Source organism: Strix aluco, chromosome 19 (genome assembly GCF_031877795.1).
Source record: "Strix aluco isolate bStrAlu1 chromosome 19, bStrAlu1.hap1, whole genome shotgun sequence".
NCBI classification, from domain to species: Eukaryota; Metazoa; Chordata; class Aves; order Strigiformes; family Strigidae; genus Strix; species Strix aluco.
Window position 1 is genome coordinate 15,150,721 of NC_133949.1, and position 26,157 is coordinate 15,176,877.

At 49.9% G+C, this 26,157-nt stretch overlaps 1 protein-coding gene across 26 annotated transcripts in view; it reads right to left on the reverse strand.

Moving 5' to 3' along the window:
- The window catches only part of MSI2 (musashi RNA binding protein 2), a 255,628-nt gene that overhangs the window by 85,877 nt on the left and 143,594 nt on the right, over positions 1-26,157 (reverse strand). For all 26 annotated transcript variants that reach the window (XR_012625799.1, XR_012625797.1, XR_012625798.1 and 23 more), the window contains exon 7: positions 16,078-16,126. Coding sequence is in view for 21 of the 26 variants with exons in the window: in XM_074845694.1 (XP_074701795.1) it covers positions 16,078-16,126 (49 nt within the window). In the remaining 5 variants the exon portion in view is untranslated. The remainder of the gene's footprint in view (positions 1-16,077; positions 16,127-26,157) is intronic.

Genomic DNA, 26,157 nt, shown 5'->3' on the forward strand with positions numbered 1-26,157 from the left:
ACGCAACTTCTGCAAACACTCGGCTGCCCGCTGCTCCGAGGCAGGGGCTGCTCCCCCCGCCCGCAGCCCAACACGGCACGCACCAGCAGAGACAAGGGGTCAAACCCACGAGACAGCCCCCAAACTCCACATTTACCTCCAGTCAAAATAAAATAATGCCGCTGCCCGCCCGACACACGGGCGTTTCGGTGGCAGAACCAGCGCCGGCCCCAAGTGCCGGTTTCTCTCCCCGACGCTGGCACGGGGAGCAGGTGCTGGACCACGGGCGACCTGTGCCACTGTTGGAGGGACCCGGCCAGAACCAGGACCCCGTTTTGGAAGGTGCTGAAGTTGCCCGTGGGTGACAGCACAACAGCAGGTCCAGCTCTGCGGGTCGGGTACAGGCTGCCCTAAATAAAGCACATCCACCCCCTCCATCATATGGACTTGTGACCAGCAGCCTTTTTAACATATTTTTCTTCCCTCCCCCCTTTTTTTTTTCTTTCCACTTTTTACTCAATTGGCCCCCGTGTTTACAGCTCACTACACCACAAATCCTTATTTCATGTCACCCACTGGCCCAAGCTGTCCCCACTCACTGTTTCTCCTAGACAAGTTAATAAGATGGAAGGCTCCCTGGAGGCCTCGAGCCAGTGAACATTATCACTTGGAAGCAAGGCAGAAATACTGACACATCGGAAATGACTTCAAGCCTATTAATTACCCTTTCTTCTCTGGCAGATCTTTGAGAGAGAGCTTGACAAATTGAAAGGCTGGAGAGCTCATCCTTCCCTGCCCCAGAAAGAGCCCTCACCCACATCAACAAACAAAACATACCCCCCAAAAACCCTTCTTTGTTATGTTATCAATTAATTCATCAAAAATTAGCTGAAGCAGAGGCTGCCTGTTAGTGACGGATCTGCCCTTTCTCTCCGTGTTCCCATCTCCGAGGGGCCAGAGGAGGCAGGACACCAACACGCAGCCCCAGGGAGAGCGGGACGGGCTTCAACGGGGACCCCATGGGGGGACACGGGAAACTGCTGCTGCTGCACCGGGAAAGCGGCTCCGAGGTTGGAGCTTCCTGTCGCCGAGTGTCAACAATCTCCACTGACATGATCAAACCCCAGATGCACTTTAAAACCTTAGCAAATACCCCTCAGCCCGTTCTTCCCCTCCCTCAAAATGGATTTTAAAATCCTTGCTGGCATAATTGATCCTAATTATTATAAGCATTAGATATTAAATGCATTCCTACATGCAACGTGGCTTCAACTATGGGCTTTCAGCAAAGTCTATTGTACAAATAAATGACTGGATTTCTTATTCAAGAGCTTCAGATTTGACAGTATTAATTTTGATGCAAAGTAGCCACGCAAGTCTAGATGAAGTCACTACCTTCCGCTACGGCTTTATTTTTTAAGGTGATTTTCATAATTTCTGTTTTAAAAAAAAATCCCTAACAAAATAACTTGAAAAAAAATCTTCAAGCCATTACCTAGAAAACTATCATTAAATCATTTGTTCATTTTTTATTAGTATCATTGTAATTAAAGAGAATCATATTTCAAAAATATATCTTCAACAGCACTTATCAAAACCCATCCCTGCAGCCTATCAATTAGTATTACAATAACCTCGCTCCCTTGTTGCCTTTGCTATTAGCATTTTGATTGAATGTCTGTTGAAAAGTGACTGGTAACAGAAGATTGTGTTCAGAAAGTAATGTTTCTTTATTCGCTTTCATTGAAGCTTGTCTAGTTGTCTCCAGTTCCTACTCAAAAGAGACAAGACAGTTCCAAAAGCAGTAATTTTGATGCAGGATTATTTTTTTTTTTTCTTCTCTGCGAGGTGAGATAGATTGGGTTAGGCTGGACACAAATGCTATTAAACCACTTGACAGCAGATTTGGGGTCTGCTATCGGCTCTCACCTAAACACACTTGAACACGCACAAACTACCGGAGAGGTGTCACGGCAATAACAGCCAATAAACGTGTCCCCAGTAAACCGGGAGAACACATACCGCAGGGCTCTGCAAATGACCTTTCAAGAGATTCAATAATAATAATAATTAATAATGCATGGACTACTCAGGGAAGTTTTTGGCCACGTTTATTGCTAATAGTATTGAATGTAAAAGGCAACAATTTATTAGATAACCCTTTGCACTTTGGGAACGCATCACTGCAACTCGGACAGTCAGTTAAGTTCGGCAGCTGTAATAAAGCCTTTAACGAAGGACAGATCTGTAACTAACGTCATTATGGAGGGGAAATGGATGCATTCGGCAAGTACCATGAATTATAAAGACAAGAGTTCATTAAATCTACTATATTAAAATAAAAATGACCTGCCATGTCAGACAGTTCTATTTACTGATATTCCCACTGCTGATGCCTTCCCCTGATAAATCGCATTCTGCAGGCACAACCAACAGTTATCCAAAAACATTTCAATTACTTGGACGTGCTGGAAACTCGCAAGCAACGTTGAGTCACCCTCTAAAAACACCACGATCCTGAGGTTTGCTTTTACGGCTTTGAGGGGAAAACAAGCCAACCCCACCGCCGCGTCTCCCTCCTGCCTCTCCCCGGCGCGCTCCCTCCGCGGCGGCGATGACAGTCAATTAGGCTAATAAGCAATTTAGCAGGGAGGCAAGGGAGGGAAACGTTCAGTGGCTGTTGGCACGGTTAGGATGGGGCCAGTACAGACCCCAGCTAAAACCCCCACCCTTGCAGAAACCACACCGAAGGCGACGGCATGGTGAGGTGCCGTGGCCGGGGGGGTACAAAGGCAACAGCCAGGCTGGGCGAGGAGAGGAGAAGGCAGCGGCCGGTCCCGCCACGCTTCCTCCTCTTCCTCAGCCTCCTCCATCCCACTTGCAAGCCAGCCCCGCTCCTGCGCTCCTCGGGAAGGCTCCCCAAAGCCTCCCTCCTCCCCGGCGGCTCCGCTGGCAGTCAGCCAGGAGTGTATAATGGTGTCAGGTAGCAATTTCATTTTTAAAATGCTCTTATCAAAGATTTAAGGTGAAAGATAAGAAGAGCATACTAAATCATCATAAAGGAAACACTGTATAAGGCATAGTATTTTACAAATCAAAACAGTTATCAAAATGAAAAGGTATGAATATAAAAACAAATGGAGCCAGCGCCGAGGAGAGGAGGGGAGGGAGCGCGCCAGATTGGGGAGACATTGATCAGATTTCAGGTTTTCTTGGCAAGTCTCAAAGCTTGTGAAGAACGGGAACAGCGACACTTTCACTGTCATTTTGAAACAGAAATAAAACGCCAGGTACATTTATACGTGAGCATGTACACACACACATCTATACAGAAACACGCGCTTATTTATATGCCTTTTCATATAGATAGATCTATAAATATAGATACATATTTTTCATACCATTACCCACGGCTGTTGGGTGCTTTTATCAAAGTCATCTGACCTGGAAAGCATCTGTTGTTAATACCACTGTTTTATTATTTATCAAATCCATTTCTTCATAGAATGACTAATTTCATACCCACAGCTGCTCCCATCTTGCCTCCGCAGCTGCTCCTTCCCCGAGCAGCCAGGCAGGTTATCGGCCGCCTCCATCTCCCACCACCCCTGTGCTGCTTCTGAGCCCCCACCCCGAGCCCCAGGGCCGGGGACAGGACCAGCACTCGGGGCTCCTGCCCTGCGAAGGACAAAGCCAAACTGAGCCAAACAGCCAGGAAAAACCTGCGAGGGACAAACGGAGCTGAACGGCCAGGAGAAAATCCGGGCGGCACCGCCGGGAGCGGGGAACGGGCTGCTGATTCACAAGAAAACAAATCCCACACTTTTTTGTCACCTGTTTTTTTTTGTTTTCCTGCAATTACATCCAGAGATTAGAGGAAAACAAATGTTTTTACTTCTTTATTAGGTCGCTTTGTGGGTGACAAAGAATAGAGCTGCAAGAACAGGCTTGCATCATTTTCCCGGTGGGCCGACGTGCCCGACCCCAGCCGGAGCCCGAGGGACCTGCCCCGAGCTCGGGAGCCCGCAGGACTGGGCTCGCCAGCCCGAGGGAAGCGAGCCCTCCGCGCCAGGGACAGCTTGGCGTCAAGAGCCAAGGTCTCAACGGAGGGAAACGGGCTCACAGAAACAGAAACCGGCAAAAGCCAAACCCGCCTCCAATACCTTGAAGTGATTCCAGCTCATCCGAACTTCCTGCGAGCTGACGGGGGAATATTTGTCACTACAGTGATGTTTAGAGCGTATTCTCTTGCCAGGCTTCTCCCTACGGATCCTGCCCTAATTTTGAACACGTGTGTTCACGTGTGATTTGTGCAACGGATGAGGAGGACAGTTTCCATCGCCAGAGCCTTGCTGCGACTGAAACCAACCACACAATTCTCAAATGATTTACACCGGGGCCAGCGACGGTCCCACAAAGAGTAAGTATGGAGAGATGGTGCCCTGGTCAAAGACCCGGCCCCGCGTTCAGCATCGATGGGAGCCGTGGGCGAGTCTGTTCATCACCCTGCGCCCCTGATCCCCACCCTGTACCGGCTTCACTGGGACGTTGCAAGGTTTAATTCACTACAGGCCCACAAAGAGCTTTGAAATCACTCAAGGGAGGGCTGCAGGGGGTTAGTAGTGGTGTATCGCTCACTCCCGGTATTCCAAAGCGGAGAAATGATGAAGCTGTTAGCATGGACAGGTGTTCTAAAATGGAGAAGAACCTGCGAATTATTACACTAGTTGAAGGTAATCTTTCTGGTCCAGAAAACACTCAATAAATTAAAAAGAAAAAAAAAACCAAACGCATCCCAAATCCACCAACCAGCAGTTTTCTCAAAGAAGCTGTTTTTCAACCTACCTAATCTATCGGATCCAGCGAAAAAAGTGCCAGATGTTCTTACTTCAGCTTATATATACAAAAAACATACAGAATAAGCAAAATCACTCCTTGCCAGTACGTATTAATCAACCTAATTAAAGAAATCTTCAGTCAAAACTTAATGTTTTGGGAAAACTACTATTGAGTGCAGGTAAGAGGGCGCTGGTGCGGAACGGCACGGACCTTGTACGAGCTCTGTGCGACACAACTGCCCGGTGTGACCCTGCGCCCCCCGCCACGAACTCCAGAGCTCGGGATATTTGGGGAAGCAAGCTCAAAGGGTCTCATCTGAAGGGAGGAAAGAAGGGGAGGATAAAAAGGTGGAAGAATCACTCTTTTTAGAGATGTTTTTTGTTCCCTTGCCGCTGGCAGGGAGGTGAAGGCAGAGTTACAGAAATCAATCCTCGCCCTCTTGGCCAACAAGCGAGAAGGAGCCAGGAAAGCAAAGGGCAAAGCCGAGCTCAGGCACAGTCCTGCGACCAGTGCTGCTCCTTACTAACAGAATGGGGGCCGAACACGACGCTGTCACCTTGTACCATCACTGTGGGTCAGGGCTCTGCCCTTCACTTGCAGCTATTTGCCACGGGCTCGCCAAAGTCAACAGATACACGACGATTTACAGCAGCAAACGGTTTGCCCTTGCAGCTCCTGTTTGTTCAATTCCCAGGGCAGGAACTTGGCTCTAACTGCGGCTCAGGGCTTCCAATTTTCTCTCTTTGGTGGACAAACCCCTGAAATGCGGGATGCACCGATGCAGCCAAGCCTTGAGACAAGCTGCCGAGTGCTGCGGGGCCCCGTGCGAGGAGGGGCAGGACCCAAGCCCCCCATGTGTCTCGGGCCACTGCTGGCAAACCCCCACGGTGACACCGGGCAGGGACGCGGATGTGCTGGGGCTGCAGAGAACTGCAAGGACCTTCTCCCACTCGCAGGAGTCAGCAGGGTCTCTGGGAGCACCAAACACGCGCAGAGCCTTGCTCCAGCATGGCAGAAAACTAGAGCTGTAGCAGAGGAGAGCAGAGAAAAGCAACGGGCTTTCTTGGCCCGCTCTCCAAGAATATTCTCAGCTGTGAAATCCCAGACTGTCTCCCACACAAAATCACTGCCCACACCGACGGCTGCCTCCTCCCACAGTCCCGACCGGCCCCACGAGCGCGAGATGGGGCTGATGGGGCCACTGGGATCCCCAGGCTGGAGCCGCGATGCCGCCGGCTCTGCGGCCACTGAAATTGGGCAGAAGAGGATCACGGGGGTGCAGTGGATCGAGCTGCAAATGCCCTGGGGAGTGAGACGGGGAAGGGGCAGAGGCAGGCGAGGGCGTGCGGGGGTGAAACGGCGGCTGGCGAAGGCTGGAGCGGGAGGCGAGGGAAGGCTCTGCGGGACCGGCCCCGAGACCAGACACAGTGTTACTGCAGCACACATTTTACATATCTAAGCTAGTAATTTTAACAGCTTCTAATTTGCTAATACAAGAGGATTGATTAGGTGGAATGTATCCATGCAAGAGCTGTAAACCGTTAATTGCAGGGTAGCAATGCTTCCATTCACACACCCCATTGCCAACCCTCCTTCAGCAGCAGAGTCACTCCAAGCTTCTGCCTCACAAAAACGGACCCGTGCGGGTGCACCCTACAGCTCGGACCAGCATCCCCCACCTGAGGCACCAACGCTTAAAAACAAATGCCCAGAAAAGCAGAATCACAGCCAGGGACAGCGAGGATGGCAGAGAGACGGCGTGGCAGAGCCCGCTCAAACAGGAGGCTCGGGGATAAAAGCCTTCCCCTGCGCTACCAGCATTATTTGTGTAACGCACATTTCTGCTGAATCTCAAGATTTTTAGGATAGGGGATGTGTTATCCGTTTGTTTAAACATATGGCAATGACCTTGTAAAATTAAAGACTTCAGCAGCATCTGGGTTCGGGCACGAGCGAGGTGGCAGCCCCAGGAGTGATTTACTCTGGGGACTGCAGTGGGCACAGGGGGACAAACCAGCCCCTTTCTGGGACATCAAAGGGCTCCGTCTCGCTGTCCTTCAGCCTCTTCAGGCTGCTGGGAACGTCCTCCTCACCCTCCGTAAATGCTTTATTATCAAACCCTGCAGATACAAAGCACAGACACAAAACAAAATAAGAAGCAACCCCCTCCACGCGTATTTGAGAGGACTCGCCCAGTCTGCTTTCAGCGATCCACTGGGAGAGGAAAACACCACACGGGGAGGGAAAGCTGCGCACTGCGTCTCAAGATTTTCACATCACATTTTTGGGCACGGGCACACTGCAAGTAGCTGCCTATTTTCTCAAGGTCACCATGCTGATTTTAATTCTGCTCATTGTATTAAGACTGCCCGTCTATGTAAATGTTGCATTTTGTTCTCCTCCTGTTTCTGGCCTTTCCTCAATTAACATTTTCAAATGGTCCCACAAGACTTGAGGCCCTACCTGCTAATCACTTCGCTCCCGCATTCTGGGAAGCAAAAGGGTTTTGGTTTCATCAGCTGAGTAGATTCATAAGCAAGAACTTATTCACGGCATTTAGAGTTTCTTTCCATTCACAGATCATCAGGATTTTTGCTAATTTATCTGTCACTCAAACTGGCTGTGCAGCAGTGACAATGAAGATGGCAAACTGAAGTCGTCTTACAATGACCTCACTGTCTTCTCAACGCAGTTTCAGCCGGGAAGATGACGTTGGCTGTTTCTAACACAAGCACTCATCCCAGCAGAGCTCACACATACTGACTTTCTGCAGGTGCACTGAACCATTATCAGAATTTTTAAAAAGTTCTTACATATTTGCACAACTTTTGCTTTATGTTTCCTGAAGAATCCTTCAGAGATGAGAAAAACTCCACTGATTTACTTTGCACTCTCCAATACGACTGCAGTCTAACTGCATTAAGTTATTGACACTGTTCAGTACTAAGCGAACAGGAAGATTTTTCTTTTTGCCAGTGACTGTTAATCTACGGGAAGGAAACGCCCAGTTTTCTGCTCGTGGTCCTGCCTATGTCTAGCCCTGGACGCCACACTGGTACCTTCTGTGAGACCAGCACTGCCATCTCCCATCTCTGTGCCTCTGCTTCCCCATCTGAGGCATCTGGATATCAGCCTCTGGTGATCTGCAAAACCATCATTTATCGTATCCCAGAAAGCTTAACTGGTATTTGAAAAGCTATTTAATATCTCCTGTACACAGGTGGGACGGAAAATGCTGAATTTCCTCCTGTACACCTCCTCCTTCCCACAAGCTCCGGCTCTGGCCCTCCCCTCCTGCAGCTGTTCCCACCACGGGATGAGAGGAGGACGGTGCCTCCTGCCCCCGTTAGTGCCCGACACCCGCTGCACCGAGCTGCCCACGACCCAGATACCAGATAGAAACGAGCTTTACAAACCTACTGTCCTTTACAATATAAAGTTGATATTTACCTTAAAGTCTGATTGTGTAACCCGAGACTTCCCAACTAATTGCTGGGCTGTGTTAGCAACCTTTGCTGGAGGTTGGCAGGGTTTTTTTTCTTATTATTACTGTTGCATTTGTTAAACAAGAAAATAAAACCATCAAGCCATCTCCCGAGTGCTGCTGGCAAGCTGAGTCTCTCCCCTTCTTTAGAGAAGGCATTTGCACACATCTATTCCTTCGGTGCGTCCCGGCCAGTGCAGCTGTTTGCTCTTTCTCCTCCTCTGGATGTAATTTTCATTACTGGTATAAAATTAAGCAATAAGGTATGACAGACAGTACATAGCTGGGCAATTATTCCAAGCCTCAGGTGGCGTTATCCAGCATGAGGCTGGGGGCAGAATGACTGTAACCACCCGAGACGTTCAATAATCGCCTTGAAAAGCGTGGCCAGGAGCCTTATTTGCTATTCTGAAACAGAGTCTACTGGGATGCAGGGCTCATACTGGCTTGAATGCATTTATTTTTACACTTCACGTAAGGTGCCCTGATGCAGCAGCAATAGGCGCTGGCCAGGAAATTAAAAGACAAGGGAGACGGATCCAAGGATTGGCAGGTTTTCCTTTTTGTTTTGTGTTTATTAACACCGAAGGAGGGAGCAGCGCCACGCGAAAGCCACCACCCTGGCAGCAGCTGTCACCCTGGCCCGCGGGGATAATGCTCGCCGTCCCCCCGGCCCGACGCAGAGGTGAAGGGGGGGGAATTGATGCCAAATGGGAAACTGGTGGGCCGTGGCCACCCAGCCCTGAGCGTGGGGCTGAAACCACGAGCCCCTTCCCCGGGCTCCGTCTCGCCAGGCGCAGCCACCCCAGCTCCCACCCTGCTTCCGCCCGGGATGGAGGTGAACTCACGACACGGAGCAGGGAGATGTGAATATTGCTCTCCAGCACTGCAGCCGCTAATGTGTTTTATGACATGAATATTTATAAGTGAGGATGTAATATTAAAAGCCTACACATATAAAATATTAATATGGCACATGTCATAGCTGCAATCTAAATAGATAGGTATGACTGACGGTATTACTGCTCAGCCATCACCACTTTCACTGATAGGTCTGTAAATGGTAAATAATATTAACTAATGAATCTTCACAGCCCTCGTGAAGTTTTGAAGCAAATATTTGCTTAAAAACCACTTTAATACCCCCTGTCTGCAGCTGCTCCTCCCCCTGATCCTCTGTGCCTTTGGCAGAAGATCAACACTCTGCATCTCTACACATCAAGGGTTAAAGTCTCTGGCGGTGTTGCCAAGCCCAGGTCCCTGGGATGAGTTTCACCGGCTGGGAGCGGTGAGGCCGAGCCGAGCGAGCGCTTCCCTCCAAACAACTGCACTCTCTGGAGTCCCATTTATGAAGTGATACAACCAACGAGGGAATAAAAGCCCATCTCATCTAGGAAAGCAATAACAATAATACTGCCTCTATTTATATCTTATGTCACACTTTTCATCCACAGCCCTTCAAGCACTTTATGCTCTAAAAAAATACCACCACCGTGTTTGTGGATGCTTTTCCAAAATCCTATGGGTTAAACCTGGCCAAACAGCAGCTTTCCTTTTAGCCTCATCCTTCTAAAAGCAAAACCATGGGAGCAGACGAAAGGTTCCCTCCGAGCTGTCCTCAAAACGCTCGGTACTATCGCCAGACTGCTGCCAAGAAAAGCTATGCTGAAAATGACCAAATTAGGCAATTATTTCTATATATTTTAAATACTCTTTACTCAAAACTGCCTGGGGATGTATTTTTAAATGCACATGACCTTGCCTTACTTGAGGGAGATGGCAATAAACAAATAATTGCCGCGACTCTTAATTATATTTGTATCTCATCTATAAAAATGTCAATTATAACTTCAGAGGTCAACTACAAAACTGAGGTTTTGGCAGCCAGACGGAACACAAAAGGCTATTTTTCTCCTAAGAAAAGCATCATCCTTCGCCGAGGCACAGACGATATCTCACTAACAACATCACTCCTGTCTCTCCCAATAAACACAACCATTACGCCAACCGCTTCCACCTGGACAATTACTTTTATGCACCAAAATCCGCTGGATGGGGACAGCACAAACGCAAAGCACGACCCTCACGTTCCTCCCAGGGAGCGGAGCCCGGGCGAAGGACGCAGCAGACCCTGCGCTCCTGCGCACTGTCTCGGTGCTAGGAGGCACACAAATCTGTCAAGGCTGAAGTCTGCGGTTTTAGATCCAACCCAAAGCTCGAGCACACGGGTCTCCGCGTGGCTGCGGGCACGGCAAACAACGGAGGCGGGCAACAACTGCAACAATCCAAGTTGTTTTAAAGCTCTGCCACAATCAATGCCTGTCTTCTGGAGATGTTTTAACCCCCAACACATAGAATTTTGTTTATATCACGCAGACAGCCTGCCTTTCTTTAATTTTGTTTAGTTTTAAGATTAAAGAAGTCCAAATCACATGCTGTCACTTCCCTCCTCTCTCCCCTTGCCATTCCTAACCGTGTGAGAGAGTTAATTGATACGAAAATAACTCTGGGGGCTGTGTGGCTTTGAAAAACATAGGGTACTACATTCAATACTGGCAATTACAGCTTGGGGGATTCGATCACTCAAAATCTTTGTCCTCTTGCAGGTTCAGGACGTGGGACTGTCGTGGTGCCCGCCGCAGACAGCTTCTGGGGCAGTCGATGGCTACAGGCAAGCAGTAACAAGTACAGGCTGGAGGGGAGTGTTTAAGGCTGTGATTGAGAGCATCCCAGTACGATACCTGACCGACACGGCACCTTCTCTTGGCTCATCTCTACCCTCACACTGACCAGTCACGGAAAGGGAGGGGAGTTAACAAACCTACCAGGGACACTCCACTCTGCTGCGTCTTCCCTTCCACAAAACATGCTCAGCCTGGGAAGGGCTGAGCCCGCTCCCACAGCCCTCGCTTCAGCCGCTTTCATCTAACCCTCCCTCCCTCCCTCCTCCTCAGCAGCCCGCTGCCTACGGCGTGTTTGCTCGCTTTGCTGGACACCCCAGCGCAGCCTCCCCCGGCCGGGGACAGCCCGGCGCGGGCAGAGCACCAGGGCCCGGCGGCCGCCCCGTCCCGCGGCGCATTGGTATGCCTTCAGGAGCTCCTTCCACAATGAACTCAGAAGGACATCATCATCGCGCCAGGCTCCCTCCAACCCCCAAGATCAATAACTAATGCTGAACTCCAGATTTTATCTGCACTTGGCAAGGGTAACAAAATAACAGCCCCCTCCTTTTTTTCTTTCCAATTACTAAATCCTTTCAAGACTGACCCAGTAATTTTCAGCTCTATGAAATTTTAGGCAGCGAAGCCAGGGATGAAAGCGATCTTCCAGAGTGTCTGCAGACATTGTGTGTGGTTTTGCTCCCTGTACAGAAGTGCAAAAGTACAGTTCAGGGTACAGAAATAGAGGATTACAAACACTTTCTTTCAAAAAAGAAATGGCATCTAACTAAGCTGACCCAGAGACAATTGCCTTTTGAAATGCTGGTCCACTGCGCGCCCACTATCTCAACTAAGTGGCCAAGCTAGAAGAACCCTTGCAAGAAGATGCTGCATCCCAATGAAGCTAGGGAATGTTTTACCTGCAGTACTCCAAAAATTAACCACTCCTTCACTCACAGATTTTGTAGCCTGCCTTTAACACAGCTAGCCAGAAAGGCAGGAAATGCAATAGCTCTGAGCCTTATTGTCCTTAGGGAACATCCAGGAATGGTTGGACATTAAAAAAGAAAAAGCAGCAGAGGCAACAACACGGTTAGCTTGATGGCATTTTTAATGTTATAAAAGTTACGTGCTCTACTGGCAAGGCATTAAGTTTTACTTCGGGTGGGATCTTCAAGCCTTCCCAAGGTATTAATAAAACTGTTCAACAACAAGCAGTCTTGAAAATCCCTCTTGCTACATCTGGTTCACTCTGTGCATTTCCACTAACTAGCTGGTGCTGGTCCAGTGAGGGCGAGCGACACGCTACCGGAACACGCGCACACGGGTAACACACACGTGCCAGAATTATGTCAACAAATATTCTCAATTTGCTTGCAAGGAAATTTATCTCGCCTTCTAGCAGTAGGGAGTGAATTTCAATGCTTTTCCTTTCCCGTGCCTACGTTGATTATTCTAGGCATAGACTAACTACAGTAAACCACAACGGATATTTTATCTGCCATTTCTCTTTCCCTTGGCTAATTTGAAGATACAGATTGCAATCCGCAAGTGGTTTTAAGAATTGCCATTAACACTGTTGCTGCATGCTACTGCATTTTAAACATGTTTCCAACACAATCAGAATGTCACAATTTGTAAAATCCTGGGTGATTTTATAAACGATCGATGCGGCAGAACTTGCTTCATCACAACAGCCCACTAGCCAGTTTATTAGCCTGATTAGTGGTAGCTACCTGTACAGAAAAGGAAAAAATGTCAGAAAAGACTGGATAAATTCGAGTGTGAAGATGAAGATGACTCTTTAATCTGCCTTTTACACCTGTTTCTTCCTTCCACCTCTACCTGGCAGAGGTAAAGACCCAGAGCTCAGACTTTCAGGCCTCCCTGGCAGCTGCTCCAGCTGCAGCAGCGCAGCCCCTCGGCACCGGTCAGGCTTCACTCGCTCGCAGGAATTTTATCTAATCCTGGCAAATGAGCAGCGTTGTCCTTCACCCAGCAAAAGGGTAAGCCTGTTCCCTGGGAAACAGCCTCCCAAACAGAGCTGACCCTCCCGGGTGCCAGAGAAGTCCCTTATTTGCCAGGAGCGGGGCCCTGGGCGGCACCAGCAAGCAGGACAGAGCCTGGTGCCGGTGGAGCACAGGGGAGGTGCGGGTAACGTCACCTCTGCCCACGGCACTTGAGTCTGCTTTTGGTCCTTTGGGGCTCTTAGTTCCTCCCCTCTTAGATCTCGTCTGGGAGATTACACAAGGATGCTAATGCGAAGAGAAAAGTTATGGCTTGCATGTAGAAGAAACAGGCTACAACCAGTGAAATAAATTCACAGAATTCCTGGGGAAAAAAAGACCTGTTGCCTCTTATCTTCAACACGTATCATGGGGAAAAAAGCCCTTTGTGGAAAAAACAAAAGGTTGCACAGCAGCTAAGGTACCTTCTACATCTACAGCCCTCAACTTCAGCAGTTATGGCCCTTTTCTCCAGGTAAGACAGTGGGAAGATGCTTTTGAAAGAGGAATCCATCCTCTGGGGCTTATCGCTCAGGTTCACACCTGACAGCGGGGCTCCCCAGCGCTCTGTTCCAGCTTCCCCACAGAGCCCAGGGAAGCTGAACTGGAGCTGTTCGAGCAGAGCTCAGCACTAGCAGAGCTCAGCACTAGCAGAGCACAAATGCCAACGCTTCCCGGTGCCCTCATGCCTTGGGAAGCGCTTACGGCAGCACAGTGCCACCGGCGGGGGACAATGGAGGGATCACCTCGAGGTACACGGGGAAGAGACGAGCGTCTTGCTTGCAGGGAGCAGAGGAAGGTCTAACAACTGCTCTAATTTTAATGTCCCTGCAGAGTCTCCTGCCTACGTTGGCAGCAGAGCCCAGGCAAGGCACAGGCTGTCGAAGAGACCCCAATGAGTTTGGTGGGTGGGAACAGAGCTCATTGCAGGTACAGCAAGAGCCTCAGCAGGAACAAAACTCCAGGATTTGGGACATTTCAGCAAATGGAGACTTTCTCCTCCTGTGTCTGGAGCAGAGCCCTTACCTGGGGTTGAGGCAGCTGCTGGGGCCGCCCGGCACTGCCGATGGACTGCAGGACAGGCTGACGTCCCCCAGGATGCCCATGTGGAGCCCCCCCCGTGGCACCAGCCCCTTAGAGAGGGACAGCAGAGACCTGCTCTGTGGGGTGACAGAGGCAGAGACAAGAAACTGCAGGTCAGGGCCTGGCAAATTGGGCTGCAAAAGCCTCAAAAGGACAGGGCAGGGAAATGAATGCCAGGATGCACTGTCAGCCTACCCGATGCACACTGTGTAAACTTGCCAGGTTAAGAAACAGTTTAAGAGAAGAAAACAAGGAATACAAACAGACGCAGGCAGAGAAGTCACTGAAACACATTCACAGGGGCCAAATCTGCTGAGTATGTGCCTTGCTGGGACCAGAGCCCCCTGGTACAACTTGAGCCCAGCTGCCAGCAGACCACGTCCGAGCGGGGATGCGGGGCCCTTGTGTCCAGCACAAAAGCACCACGTAACGCAGCTCCTAAATGCAACAAACATGCCAAGATCCTGAATGGAGAAGGGTATTTATGGCCCTTTTAAGGGTGGTTGCAAAGAGAAGGGTGGTTGCAAAGAGAAGGGTGGAAAATTCCCTGGATATAAAAGGAGGTTGTCAGGGGTTGAACTTTCCAAATTATGTAAGAGTTTTGAACACTTGGTTCCTGTTACAAAACTGATGGGCACTGGCTGTTCACATGCCTTCCCTGGCTCGAAGAGCTTATCTTTCCAAGCAAGCCTTTTGCTCGCTGCTGCTGAATTTTCCAGGGTACTCGGATCCCTGACTTCAGAGAGGGATCAGTGCCTGGGGGGGAACTGCTGGAGGGCAGAAATCCTATCCTGGAGGTTTGCCTGACTCACCCAGCCATCCCCACGAACTACTACATTGCTCGTTAAGGCAAATATCAGAGCAGTGAATAATTGGGACAGCGCTGGGAGGTCAGGTCTTCTGACCCTGCCACGGAGATGAAGACAGGGCGAGGTGGGAGCAGCCGGGCACTCTGGGCTGCTCCCCTCTGCCGTTCCCATCGCTGCCTGGCCGGGCCCAGGCTCCTCGACACCTCCACCCCCTAAACAAACAGGCTACACACACTGCTCCGAGGAGCTGACGCATTCGCGGCCGAGACAATAACCATATCAATCGAGAGAGCCCCCGCAAAGAGGCCGGAGCGCGAAGGGCAAACGACAAACCTCGGGGCCACATGTCCCCGCCGTCGCAGGGGGGTGGAAGCCACGAGCTGCGCTGGCCTCCTGCCCTGCCTCCAAACACGCGCCGTGTTAAAGCGGGGATGCTGGTGGCATGAAATCAGTCTTGTTCGGAGAGGAGGGAAGAGGGAGCCTGTCCCCAGTGCAGCTTCTGGTGTCACTGGGAGAGCCCAGGTACATTTACCCCCTCCTCCAGCTGCCAGGCTGCTCTCTGCCTGGAGCTCAGCGTCTCCGCTGCAGCGATAACGTGCACCACTCACCAAGAGACACGAGGAGCATCGTTTATTTCCACTGAAAGGAATGACCATAACATTGAAAATAATCCTCAGCTCATTTTCACTGAACTGTACAAGCAATGATGAAACCCTGTGTCTCTCGTGAAATATGTGGAGGAAAATTCCTCTTCTGGAGATCCTGCTTATTCTGAGCTACCATCACTGGAGGTAAAAACTCCAGCATGCTTGAAACCCCAGCGGAGGGGCTTAGCACCTTGATTTTCTGGTGTCTCAGCTTAACTGGCCTTATGCCCAGCTTAATCTAATGCTAGCCACCGTGGTACAAACCCTCTGCTTCCCTGCAGCCTCACACCACACAGCTCCGGGGGCTTTACTATCTCCACGGACACCACAGAGCCTGAGAACGGTCCTCCCAGAGATAAGTAGTTAGAGACTGAGCAGAAAAGTCATCTCTAATGAGAAAATCCACATGACGTGGCGCTACACTCCCTTCCTCTGCAGCACCCGCAGGTCAGAGGGATTTAGTACCACTGCATTTAGCCACCGGGTCACCACGTTGACACTGGTTTTTGCTGTGCTCACCATGCAGGAGCTGTCACAAAGTGTGATGTCTGAGCTGCCGTTCTCTCTTACCTCTATGCCTGTTGGTCGTCTTGTCAAACATAAGCATGGCGTCCTCTACCTGCAAGAGAAGAGGGGAGATGCTGCTTAAACACACCGGCCGCAGGGTTCGCAAAGACACGACAGACAGACTGGGAAGGGGAGACAAAGGCAGGAGCAGCCTCAGCTCGGGTACAAATGGTGCCTCAGATCTTGCTTTTGCTCAGTCAGCTCTTCCTTTGGGAAATCTGCTGCTTTCAACCCCCATCCTAGCTGGCATTTGATCTTAAAGTGGAAAAGCGAACATTAAAAGTTTTGTTGCCCTAAAAAGCCAAATATCTAAGGAGCTCTTCCACCTCTCGTCAGTCCCTGGCTGTGCCTCAGCTCAGCCTTTTTCCCTTTTGTAGGGAGATAAGGAAGGGCCAAGAGAGGGATTGTGGATGCAAATCAAGCCCATGACTTCTCCAAATTAGAGTCACTGTCTTGGCTGAGAATTAGGAGGTTTCAAGAAGTATGAGGAGGGTAAAATCTGGTCAGCCAAGAAAGGTATTCAGAGGTTTTCAAAAGGCCTTTTGAACAGCTAGAGCAAAGAGGGGAAAGGGAGGAGGGAGAAAGTTTAATTCGCATCAGGCTTGGCATTTCCACTTCAGAAGAGAGATGACTGATGAAATGTATTGAAGTGCAACCAAATTGCTTTCAACTTTCATTACTATTTGCATGATTTATTCCACCTCCATTTAATCTGTGCAGCCACACCTAAAATTTTACACTTATTTTAGGAAGATGTTGTGCTGGGGTTTATTTTCCAGCATTATCACATTTTAAACTGTTGCTCAGAGGCTGCAGGAGCTGGGGCAGGTCGGTCCAATATGCTGCAGGAAATGTCTTGGGCAATCTTTCTGAAGAGAAATTACAGACTTGCTATTCCCCGTTGTAAACGAGGGGCTGATGAAAACCTGTATCATGGATAAATTGCAGAAGACGTTGCAGGAAGGGAGAAGATCTTTAAAGAAAGTTGTTTTTTTCTTTAAAGGACTCCACTGCTTGTCTGTGGGGGTGGGTTTTGGGGCTTTTTGTTTGTTTGGGGGTTTTTTAGGGTTTTTTTTCCCACAGTAATTTTTATGATACTTCCAAGTTCTTATATTCTGGCCTTCTATAAATCATTTATTGTAGGTGAGTGACTTACAAGGCAGTTACATGCTCTCTTCACCTGACACGGTGCCACCAAAGGGTCTGCCTTTCACCCCAACCACCCGCGCCCGCTTCCTGCTGACCTCTTCTCTGCTGCCAACACGTCTGTGCAGCAGATCAAGCCAGGGAACTGCTCCAGGTTAAAACGAACCGCGCTGCCCCTCCCAGGTTAGTCTGAAGCCAGAGCAGCTTCCCGGCACGGCTAACCCAACACTTGTGCTGCTGCGGAGGGCAGCCCCTCCTGGGAAGGTGGGACCACTTTCGGTAACTGTGTCACCTTCTGCTGCCTTAACGTGACCCTGGAATTACAGCAGGATTTGAAAGCTCCCGCCTGGATAAAATTCACGGTTCGGGGAGTGCAGTTTGCCTGTAGTCCTCTTATGCAGGGGAGCACACATCAAGCCTACTTCTGGGCTGATTTACAGTCTCAGCCTTGGCTGGGCAGAGACATATTTTGGGAAGCTGGTAAAAACACGGCTTGAACCTCTCTTAACTATGGGACTGAAACATGTTCCAGGATACAGTAAAAAAATGCAGTGCAGTAAAACTTTACACTATACCTAAACTCATCTAAAAACCTGTCTCTGGTTAACTTGTTCTTAACTTTCTCAAAGTGGTTCACAAAATGTGTTAGCAATGGCCTGAGATGGAGGAGAACAGCATGGCTCCTTGATACCCATCTTGAATGAGATCTAAAGATGCTGATGCACTGAAAAACCCAAACCACATTAAGCCCAGAGCCATTTGTCCTGCTGTCTTTCTTCACTTGGAGGAAGAAAATTCGCAAGGATGAGTAATATCAGAAGGCAGATAAGGACAGAGCTCCCTTCACCCCACCACCACCGCTTATCTCTGCTCTGGGGTTACATTTGCACAGCAATCTTTATTTTTCATTCTCATAGGTCTTGGCCTCACTGGAACCAAAAATTACATGTCACACCTAATGCTGTTTCCCAGACCGTCGCTGCTTCCTCCGCGTCCACACGCGTCTGCTGACCACCCTTTCATCCCCTCCTGCAGAAGTTTTAACATGTAACTCTTCCAGTCGTAACCTTTCTGCCTCAAAACCCCCAGCGGATCCCAGAGGGGTCTTGGACACGCTGCAGCACAGACCCCACCAGCCCAGGGAGGTTCCCTGACCCCCGACGCAGAGGCTGCCGCTCTCCTGGCTGGATCCGCACTGACAGGGCTGTCATTTCAAAATGACACCTCCTCCTGCAAGGACATGACTGGGGACTTTGAAAAGGCTGCTTGTAGTGCGGTTAGGGGGAGAGGAGAAACCAGGTAAGGCACAACACAACTCCACCCTCACTTCAGCACGGCCACGTCTCAGCCCGAAGCCTCCAGGAGGCTGAAGCCCGAGCTCTGGTGTGCAGAACCCGCTCTCGGGCTCGGCTGGGGCCGGCAGCTGCCCCATGACAGGGCTGACCCTCTTGTGCAGCCTCACCCAGCTCCTCCAAGAGCTGCCATGACAAGAGGAGGGACGGGTCCTGGCACGGGACCAGGCCCTGGGAGGGGTGAGGGACGCTGGGTACCGGTCCTGGGCATCGCGGGCACCTGCCCTTTCGCTCGCCTCTCCCGCCTGCGCGACGCGACACGTCTCGCCCCCCAGATACATGTTCCCTGGGCAAAGAGCGGTTTGTGCCATGTATACTACAGCCCTGCTTGGCTGGAATGATGATCTTGGCAGAGATCTTTCTGATGCAAATAAATCCTTATTAGCAGTAACCAGCGCAGCCCGCATGGGCTGACCCAGGAGGTTTCCACTGTGCTGGCTGGGACCGCAGGGGCGCAGGCGCCCCAGGGTGGGCTCCGTCTCTCCAAGCAACGGCTCCGACTTCTGGGACCCCAGGGAAGGGTCAGCCCCGCCAGTTCAAATCTGAAAACCTGCAAGGGGGCAAGTGGCTCTGCAGCTGAGTTTCAGACGTGGACCAAGCATGCCTTTAAGAAAAAATAATCAGTGGGGTGTTCTTTAAGCCAGCTGGTGCTCTTTCAACAATGCCTAATTGGTTATCTTTTCTGTTTCCTAAGGTCAGAACATTTTATCTCCGTCTCTGCCCTTTCTGCGTTTACCCCACCCTGCGTTATTTTTTAGGGCAGCCATTGTAACAGAAGAATAGCCTCTTTCCTCCATAGTCCGGTGACACAATGAGACTTCTTGAAACCTCCTGAATAGATAAAAGTGCAATGGCAAAGGAAAATTCTATTAACGCTTCGCAAAATAAAACATCTAAGAGCTGGTTAGACAAGCAGGAGAAGAAAATCAATATGGAGAGGGCAGCGCGCTTAGAAAAACTTTTCACCAGTTGCAAAAAGGTGGCAAGGGTATGGGAGGGAGGGGGAGAAAGAAACTTATTAATTCAGAAAGCCCATCAATGGTATGGAAATCTGGCAGAACAGCAAGAACTGAAACTAGAAGAATTTGAATATACAAAGGGCTGAATAGAATGAGAAAACCACACTGCCTCACACACACAGCCCGTTTCTCACGGTTCTCTGTGAATCAAACACAAGTGGCTTGTTCAAGTTTTCATCGAGGAGAAATAAGGGACACAGTCAAGGTAACCGGCAGTAAACCCTGTAGTAAGCAAATTGATCCCTATTTCAGAGGAAGGAAAAAAAAACCCTAAAACCAACCCACAGACTAAACTCAAGTACATTCAGGAGCTGCGACTGTCCAAAAGTTAACCCCCTCCTCCAGCCTGAGAGGCTCCCTTGCTCGCCCAATATTTTAAAGATGCTTGAACCACAAGTTTCCCAGGTCTCAACCGAAAACGTGTAACTAGCACCTTGCTTACAAAGAGAAGGAAGTTTTTTCCATGGTTAGAAGCAGGACTGGAAGATGCAGTTGCCACCTCAAGGCTTGGCTGATCACCCAACACACACGGCCAGCTCAGCCCTGTCACCGGCTACCAACGCGGCCTCCTGTGAGCACGTTCTCCGGGCACGGCAGAAAGCACCGCACCAGCAAAGAGCTGAATTTCCCCAGTTCAGGTGTGAGAGGCTGAGCCACCAAGCAGAGAGCCACCTCCCACCCGGCACGCTCAGACAGCACCTGGCAAGCCCAAAATTTGTCTCTTTTCTCAGATGTAGTATGGCTCAGTATGGAGGTTTTAAGGAGCTGATTAATCTGAACTAATTCTGGGCATCAAATGAGAGTGTATTACAAAATGAGCAGTCTTAGCACTTAATTAAAAAAAAAAAAAGAAAAAAGAAAAAACTTCCCAGAAAATACCAGTTACAAATGGACACTTAAGCCCAACAGACTTCTCCTCAGTCCCAGCATACCCCATACATATATCCAATTCAGACCCAGTTTCTTATATAAAGCCTAACTAATGGGCTTTAGTTTATTTAACTTTTTTTTTTTTTTCTATCCACTTGGGGCTCTGAGAAAAGGAAGGGCTATACCAGTTCATTACTCACTGCCTGGAAGGAGGAATAGGGGAGAATAGGAGGAAAGAAAAAAAACTGGAGGAGCCAAAGGCTTTAATAATCCTAACAGTTCCCAGGGTTATTTAAAATATGCCCAACCAGTTCACAAAAGGCTCCACAGAGATAAATGTATTTGATTTTCTTCCACTTTAATGGAGGCATACATTTAAAGCAACAAAACCAGGGTGACCTAAATAAAATGGCTATTAATTGTACTCAGAAAGGCTCTGAATTTAATGCAACTGATCCAGCCCGGCACAAGAACACACAGTATTCGCCATTCATTCCTCCCCCTTCCTCTCCAGGATTTTCAACTCCTCTCTTTTCCACGAGACAGTCCCGAGCACTCAGAGATGATCAAACCTGGCGCCTGCCCATCGCCGCTCACACCGTAACGAGCAGGCGAGTCCTTGGCCGCGCCTCAGCAAGCTGCTGGAGGACAGAACGGGAGCACGGGGCTGCCGCCGAGAGCCGCGATGACCAAACCGGGATGTTTTCTGGAAAATTTCACATCTGGTCTTGTATTTCTACAACGGCAGGATACCCGCACGGACCGGCAAACCCAAGCGGTGCTCCACGTACACGCAGCCTGTAAAGCTGATGTTTATTTACAGGGGGCCTGTATGTGTGCCCAGGAGCAACAGCAGCCACTGTTTCACAGCTCCAAGTTCTTTTTTTTTCTTGTTTGAATCAAGTTTGCTCGTTGAGTAAAACCTCCACGGGGAAACTACCAACTCCCATAACTCTACCAAACGTCACACAACAGTCTTTATGCCTCACGCTCCTCCTCATCCAGCCCAGAAAAGTTTCTCCTGATCCAAAACCTGAGTTTCCGACATGTCCAGAGCAGGTTGGGATGTTCCTGCGTTCCGCACATCCCTGGGGATGGAGGGGCTGTTTGTTTCCAACACTCCCCAGCAGATTTGATGCTACTTTCTCCATCCCTTCAAGGTAAAGCAGAATTAGGGCAGACAAATGAAATAACGCACTGTAATCGAACGCCATGGCAATTCAGATCGGGTCCTGGGAGAAAAGAAATTACAGAAGGATGACATTCAGCTACACCCAGCTGGGTTGTGTTTCTATCCCCTCCGATCCCTGACTCGTAAGCTTTACAGGTCTATCACTTATTCTGATCTCCCAAGAAAAGTGTGCTGGATATTCTGGTCTAATTCCTCAAATTATTTATACACACTGCACAACTCCTCCAATATTTTGCTTTCTGAAGCAGAAAAACCTCTTAGCTGCTAGTAAACTGTCAGGTGCTATTATTTTAAATGCGCATGTGAAATCTAAGTGCCAGCAATGTGCTTCTGCAGATTTACAACCTCCCCCCACATAAATTAAGACAAATGCATATCACATGCCAGACAGTTAGAAAAAATGGTTCCCCCGCACCAGGCCTCTGGGTTTGATTGCAACGGAATTAAACAAAGAAACAAGTATTTTAACCTTTTCCCCTCTTTCTGTCAAGTACGGCCCCCTCGGCCCGCTCGCCATCGCCTCGGCAGGGCCATGGCCCAGCGCAGACGGCCACGGTGGCCCACAGGCCCCGAGCTGGGCCCCGCTCCACCATCCCACCCCGCTCAAGGGCTCTGCTCCCGCCAACGGCTGCTCTCAGCCAGCGCGCCGGGGAGCGAAGCGGAGACCTCCGGGGCTGAAAGCAGCTTCCCTCAGTAGCCCCGGCTTCCCGGGAGAGATTGGGATCCTCTGCGGGTCAGGCACGGTTTGTGTCGTGCTCCCCGGGGGGCTGGAGACACGCGGCGAGGTCCCTCACCGAGCGCTTCCCAGTGTTTCGCAGCGACGACTCACCAACCGAGGACTGACATATTATGCACCAGGATAATAATCAATGCCATACTGTGCAAGAACAAATTCCAGTGCTAGCAATTTTTCCCCCCAGCAGTCAAGTCTTTAAAAAGTCTTCTTCAGCAATTATAGCTAATAAAACTACAATTTTATTCAACACACACATATCATTGTAACTAATTTTGCTCCATCAGGACTGAAATTAAAACAGTCATTCAATCACGTTAATCTCAGGGCTTGCTCACCAGCCGTGACATGGCAAAGAGCATCCCAAATGCTTGCCAAAAAGCACAGTGGCTACTCTTGAACTTCAAAATGCTCCTGCAAAACACCAACGTGCTACTCAACGCTTACTCTACCAAGGGGGATGTAAGAATGACTAATGCTCTCCAGAAAAAACAGCTTTCCACAGCAAGAGAAATTAAATATGACTCCATAGGTGATTTCTCATGAATTCCTTCTCTGGCATTAATACCACGAAGTATTGATGAAAGCAAGGCTCTTTGCCATGCTCAGATCAAGTTATAAACTCTACAAGGACTCTTGGAGTTTCCCTTTGACCTGCTGTCTTGGCTGAGAACTTCCCTTGTCCCCATCAGATTTCCAGCTCACGTTAGCCAACACCATTGACTGGGAAGACAAGGGTTTTGGAAAAAAAAACCCCAACACAAAAAACCTAAACAACAAACAAACAGTTCAGAAACATAAAGACAGTTCATTCTTCAGCATCAGGGGCTGCTGTGGCACTGCAGGACCAGAGAGAACAGGACGGAAAAGAAGCAAGGCCAGAGCCAGCGAGGTGGTGTAACGTCAGCTCGGGTTGATAACGACCTCCAGCCAGCAGAACGCCTGGCACTGTATCAACCCCCAGGGACGTTTCTCCAAAGGTACGATACACCCATGCAGCCAGGATCACCACCAGAGACAGGCACCGGGGTCCCTGCAAGAAAATAGGGACGCAGAACAAACCGCTCTTGGAGGCAGCATTACCAACTCATCATTGCGGTGAGGCAGCCCTCATCTCCCCGTTCCCTGGGACACTGGGTACCCCGGGGATGCCTTTCACAACCACATCAAGCTGAAGACAGCAGTGACACAGAGAGCCAGGACCATCCCAGGGCTACCCGCTCCTTGGCCGCAGGGCACGTATGTGTTTGCTACGCTTTTACAGAGACAGAGCAAGGCAAGCCTTGGGCTGGATCCGATCTCCGCAATCAAGTCCTGCAGCCAGGTCTAATTGCCCAGAACAATTTATGCCTGCCAGCACACAGGCAGCTGTCCCCCGGGTCTCCTTAGCTTGACGGGAAAATAGGTTCCAGCGCTGCATTTCTGAAACGGAGTAAGAGAGTCAGAGGAGCCAACACTGACACCACGTCTGGGAGAGCTCACAGGAGCCAGAGAGACATCCCCAATCCTCCTGCCCTTCTCCCAGGCCAGCAGCGCTGCAGCTCGTAAACATCCAGCTGCAGTTCAGCACTCTGAGATCCCGACGGAAACGGGCCCAGAGGGTACACGTGGCCACCCTGCAGCCAGAACCCGAGACTCGACTCCACGTGGTCACTAGCAAGTGAACAAACCCCAAAAGATGAACTAAGAACAACTTGCTAGATGCTGTGCTACTCTCAGCCCTGCATCGATGGAGATTTGCACCAACAAACTTAAAATTTCACTGCAGAAGAGCAGCACCTTTTGCTGAGAAGGGGCAGAGACTTGGCACTGCCCAGTGCCCAAGCGCTCACGGCCTCGGTGGTCGCCAGGTCCCCCAGTGCCACCGTTCAGGATCTCCTACGTGGCTGAAATATCTCTGGGTGACAACAGAGATGGCAAATGCCGTGGAAGTAAAGCAAGAGCTGCCACAATGACCCTTTTTTGTATCCACCGGTGTAGCACACACACTGGCCTGGCCACAAATGGCAGTACCAGAGCACTTCTGGGTTAATTCTCCTCAGGATGCCGCGGCGAGGCAGGGACACACCACCCCTCCGCTGCTGGACAGGAGCCAAACCCGGCAGCCAAACCCGTCTCTCCTGCAGCATTAAACCACCTGCAGCCAAGCAGGTCCCGCGGTGGCACCACTGAGAGTGGCTGCTCTGAACCGAGAGGCCAATGCCCACGTCTGGCCCAGCAGATGTGCCACACCAGCTAAAACCAGTCCTGCACTGGTGGGTTTTTGCCCACGGATGGGATTCGAGGTAAGGGCAACTCGAGCTGCGGCTGGAGCCGGCTCTGCAGCCTGGGGCAGCCCCAGAGAGCAGCCGCAGAGGATAGGGACGTGGGGGACAGCAGCGGGACGACCCCCCCGCTCCCAGGGGCACGTCTCTCTCGCGGCAGAGCTGCTCACCTCTTCCCTCTCCAGCGTTTCAGATGTCTGCCACCACACACAACCGCAGCCCCCACCCTCGACAAGCCGCTTTCCTTAAAAAAAGCACAAGCTAACCTAACAAAGGACAGAAAGCAGACGTCCATACTTGTTGCTGGAAGCAGACTGATCTAATGCCACATGATACACATGTTTACACAAAGCTGTAGCATTTGGTTAACAAAACGGATTTGTGAATTAGAGCAGTGGCTCCACCACTGCTATAATAAAACTCCAATCTACATTTCTGTCAGAAATCGGTGCCACAGAAATTTCTTCTGTGATCAAAGTTGCTCCCCGTCTCATACTGTAGCACAGACCAATTGATAACTTTAAAACATATGTCAACAGCTAAAAACCACTTTAGTCTGCGTTAAAAGCAAGAGAAGGAGCATATTCTGATCTCGTTCAATCTGAAACCAGTGTTAAATCACAGAGCTCCCACCGCCGCCCTGCGCCAGAGAGGCAACTACAGAGTCTAGTTCAAAACATCTGCTGGAGAGCCTCCAAACTCTCTTACAGACATTTAATTCACCCTGCCTCAAAACATCTTTGTGTTTTACCCATCTAATAGACAAGGAAGAGGGTGGGACTAGAAGGGAAATTAAGCTACAGGCATTTTAAGTGACCCGTATGTGGCCCCAGAGCCAGTCACGACCCTGGAAATCGTTGCCTTCGGTTCCCTGCCGGCGTCAGCTCTATCTCCCATGTGTATCCTTCTCTGTCTATTTATTCAAGACATCCCGTCTCCCTGACACGTGCACATGCATATGCACATATCATGCATTATTTTCTACAGATTTCCCCAACAACTGAGTAACTTTTGGTAAGTGTTTTCTTGTGAGATCCACAAACAAATGAAGAACCTGAGCTCCACCCGTCCTGCTCCAGCCCTGCCCCCTCACTAGCTGCCTCAAGGGGTTATCACCAGACAAAAACATAAGACAAACACACAGAAACTGTGCTTTTTAAATGTGTGCACAATAATTTTAAAATATTCTGTTTGGCACTCACATGGGAGCCATTAGGGTTTACGTGTTTAAGCTTCTACTGCAGAAACACAGGGGAACTTTTACTCTTTTGAAAGCAAATGCCGAGAGCTCCACGTAACCACATCACTCAAACTGACACTTAAATATATCAAACATCACAAGAGTCACGGCACAACCACGAGAGCCGACAACACTAAAGTTCATCTTGGCTCCTTCACTCTACGAGGTGCTCTCAGGACGAGCCTCCCCCCCCCCAGGAAGGTGCCACCGGGCAGAGCCAGGGCCACGCTCCTCCACGCTGGCGGCACGGAGGCGATGCCACCTCGG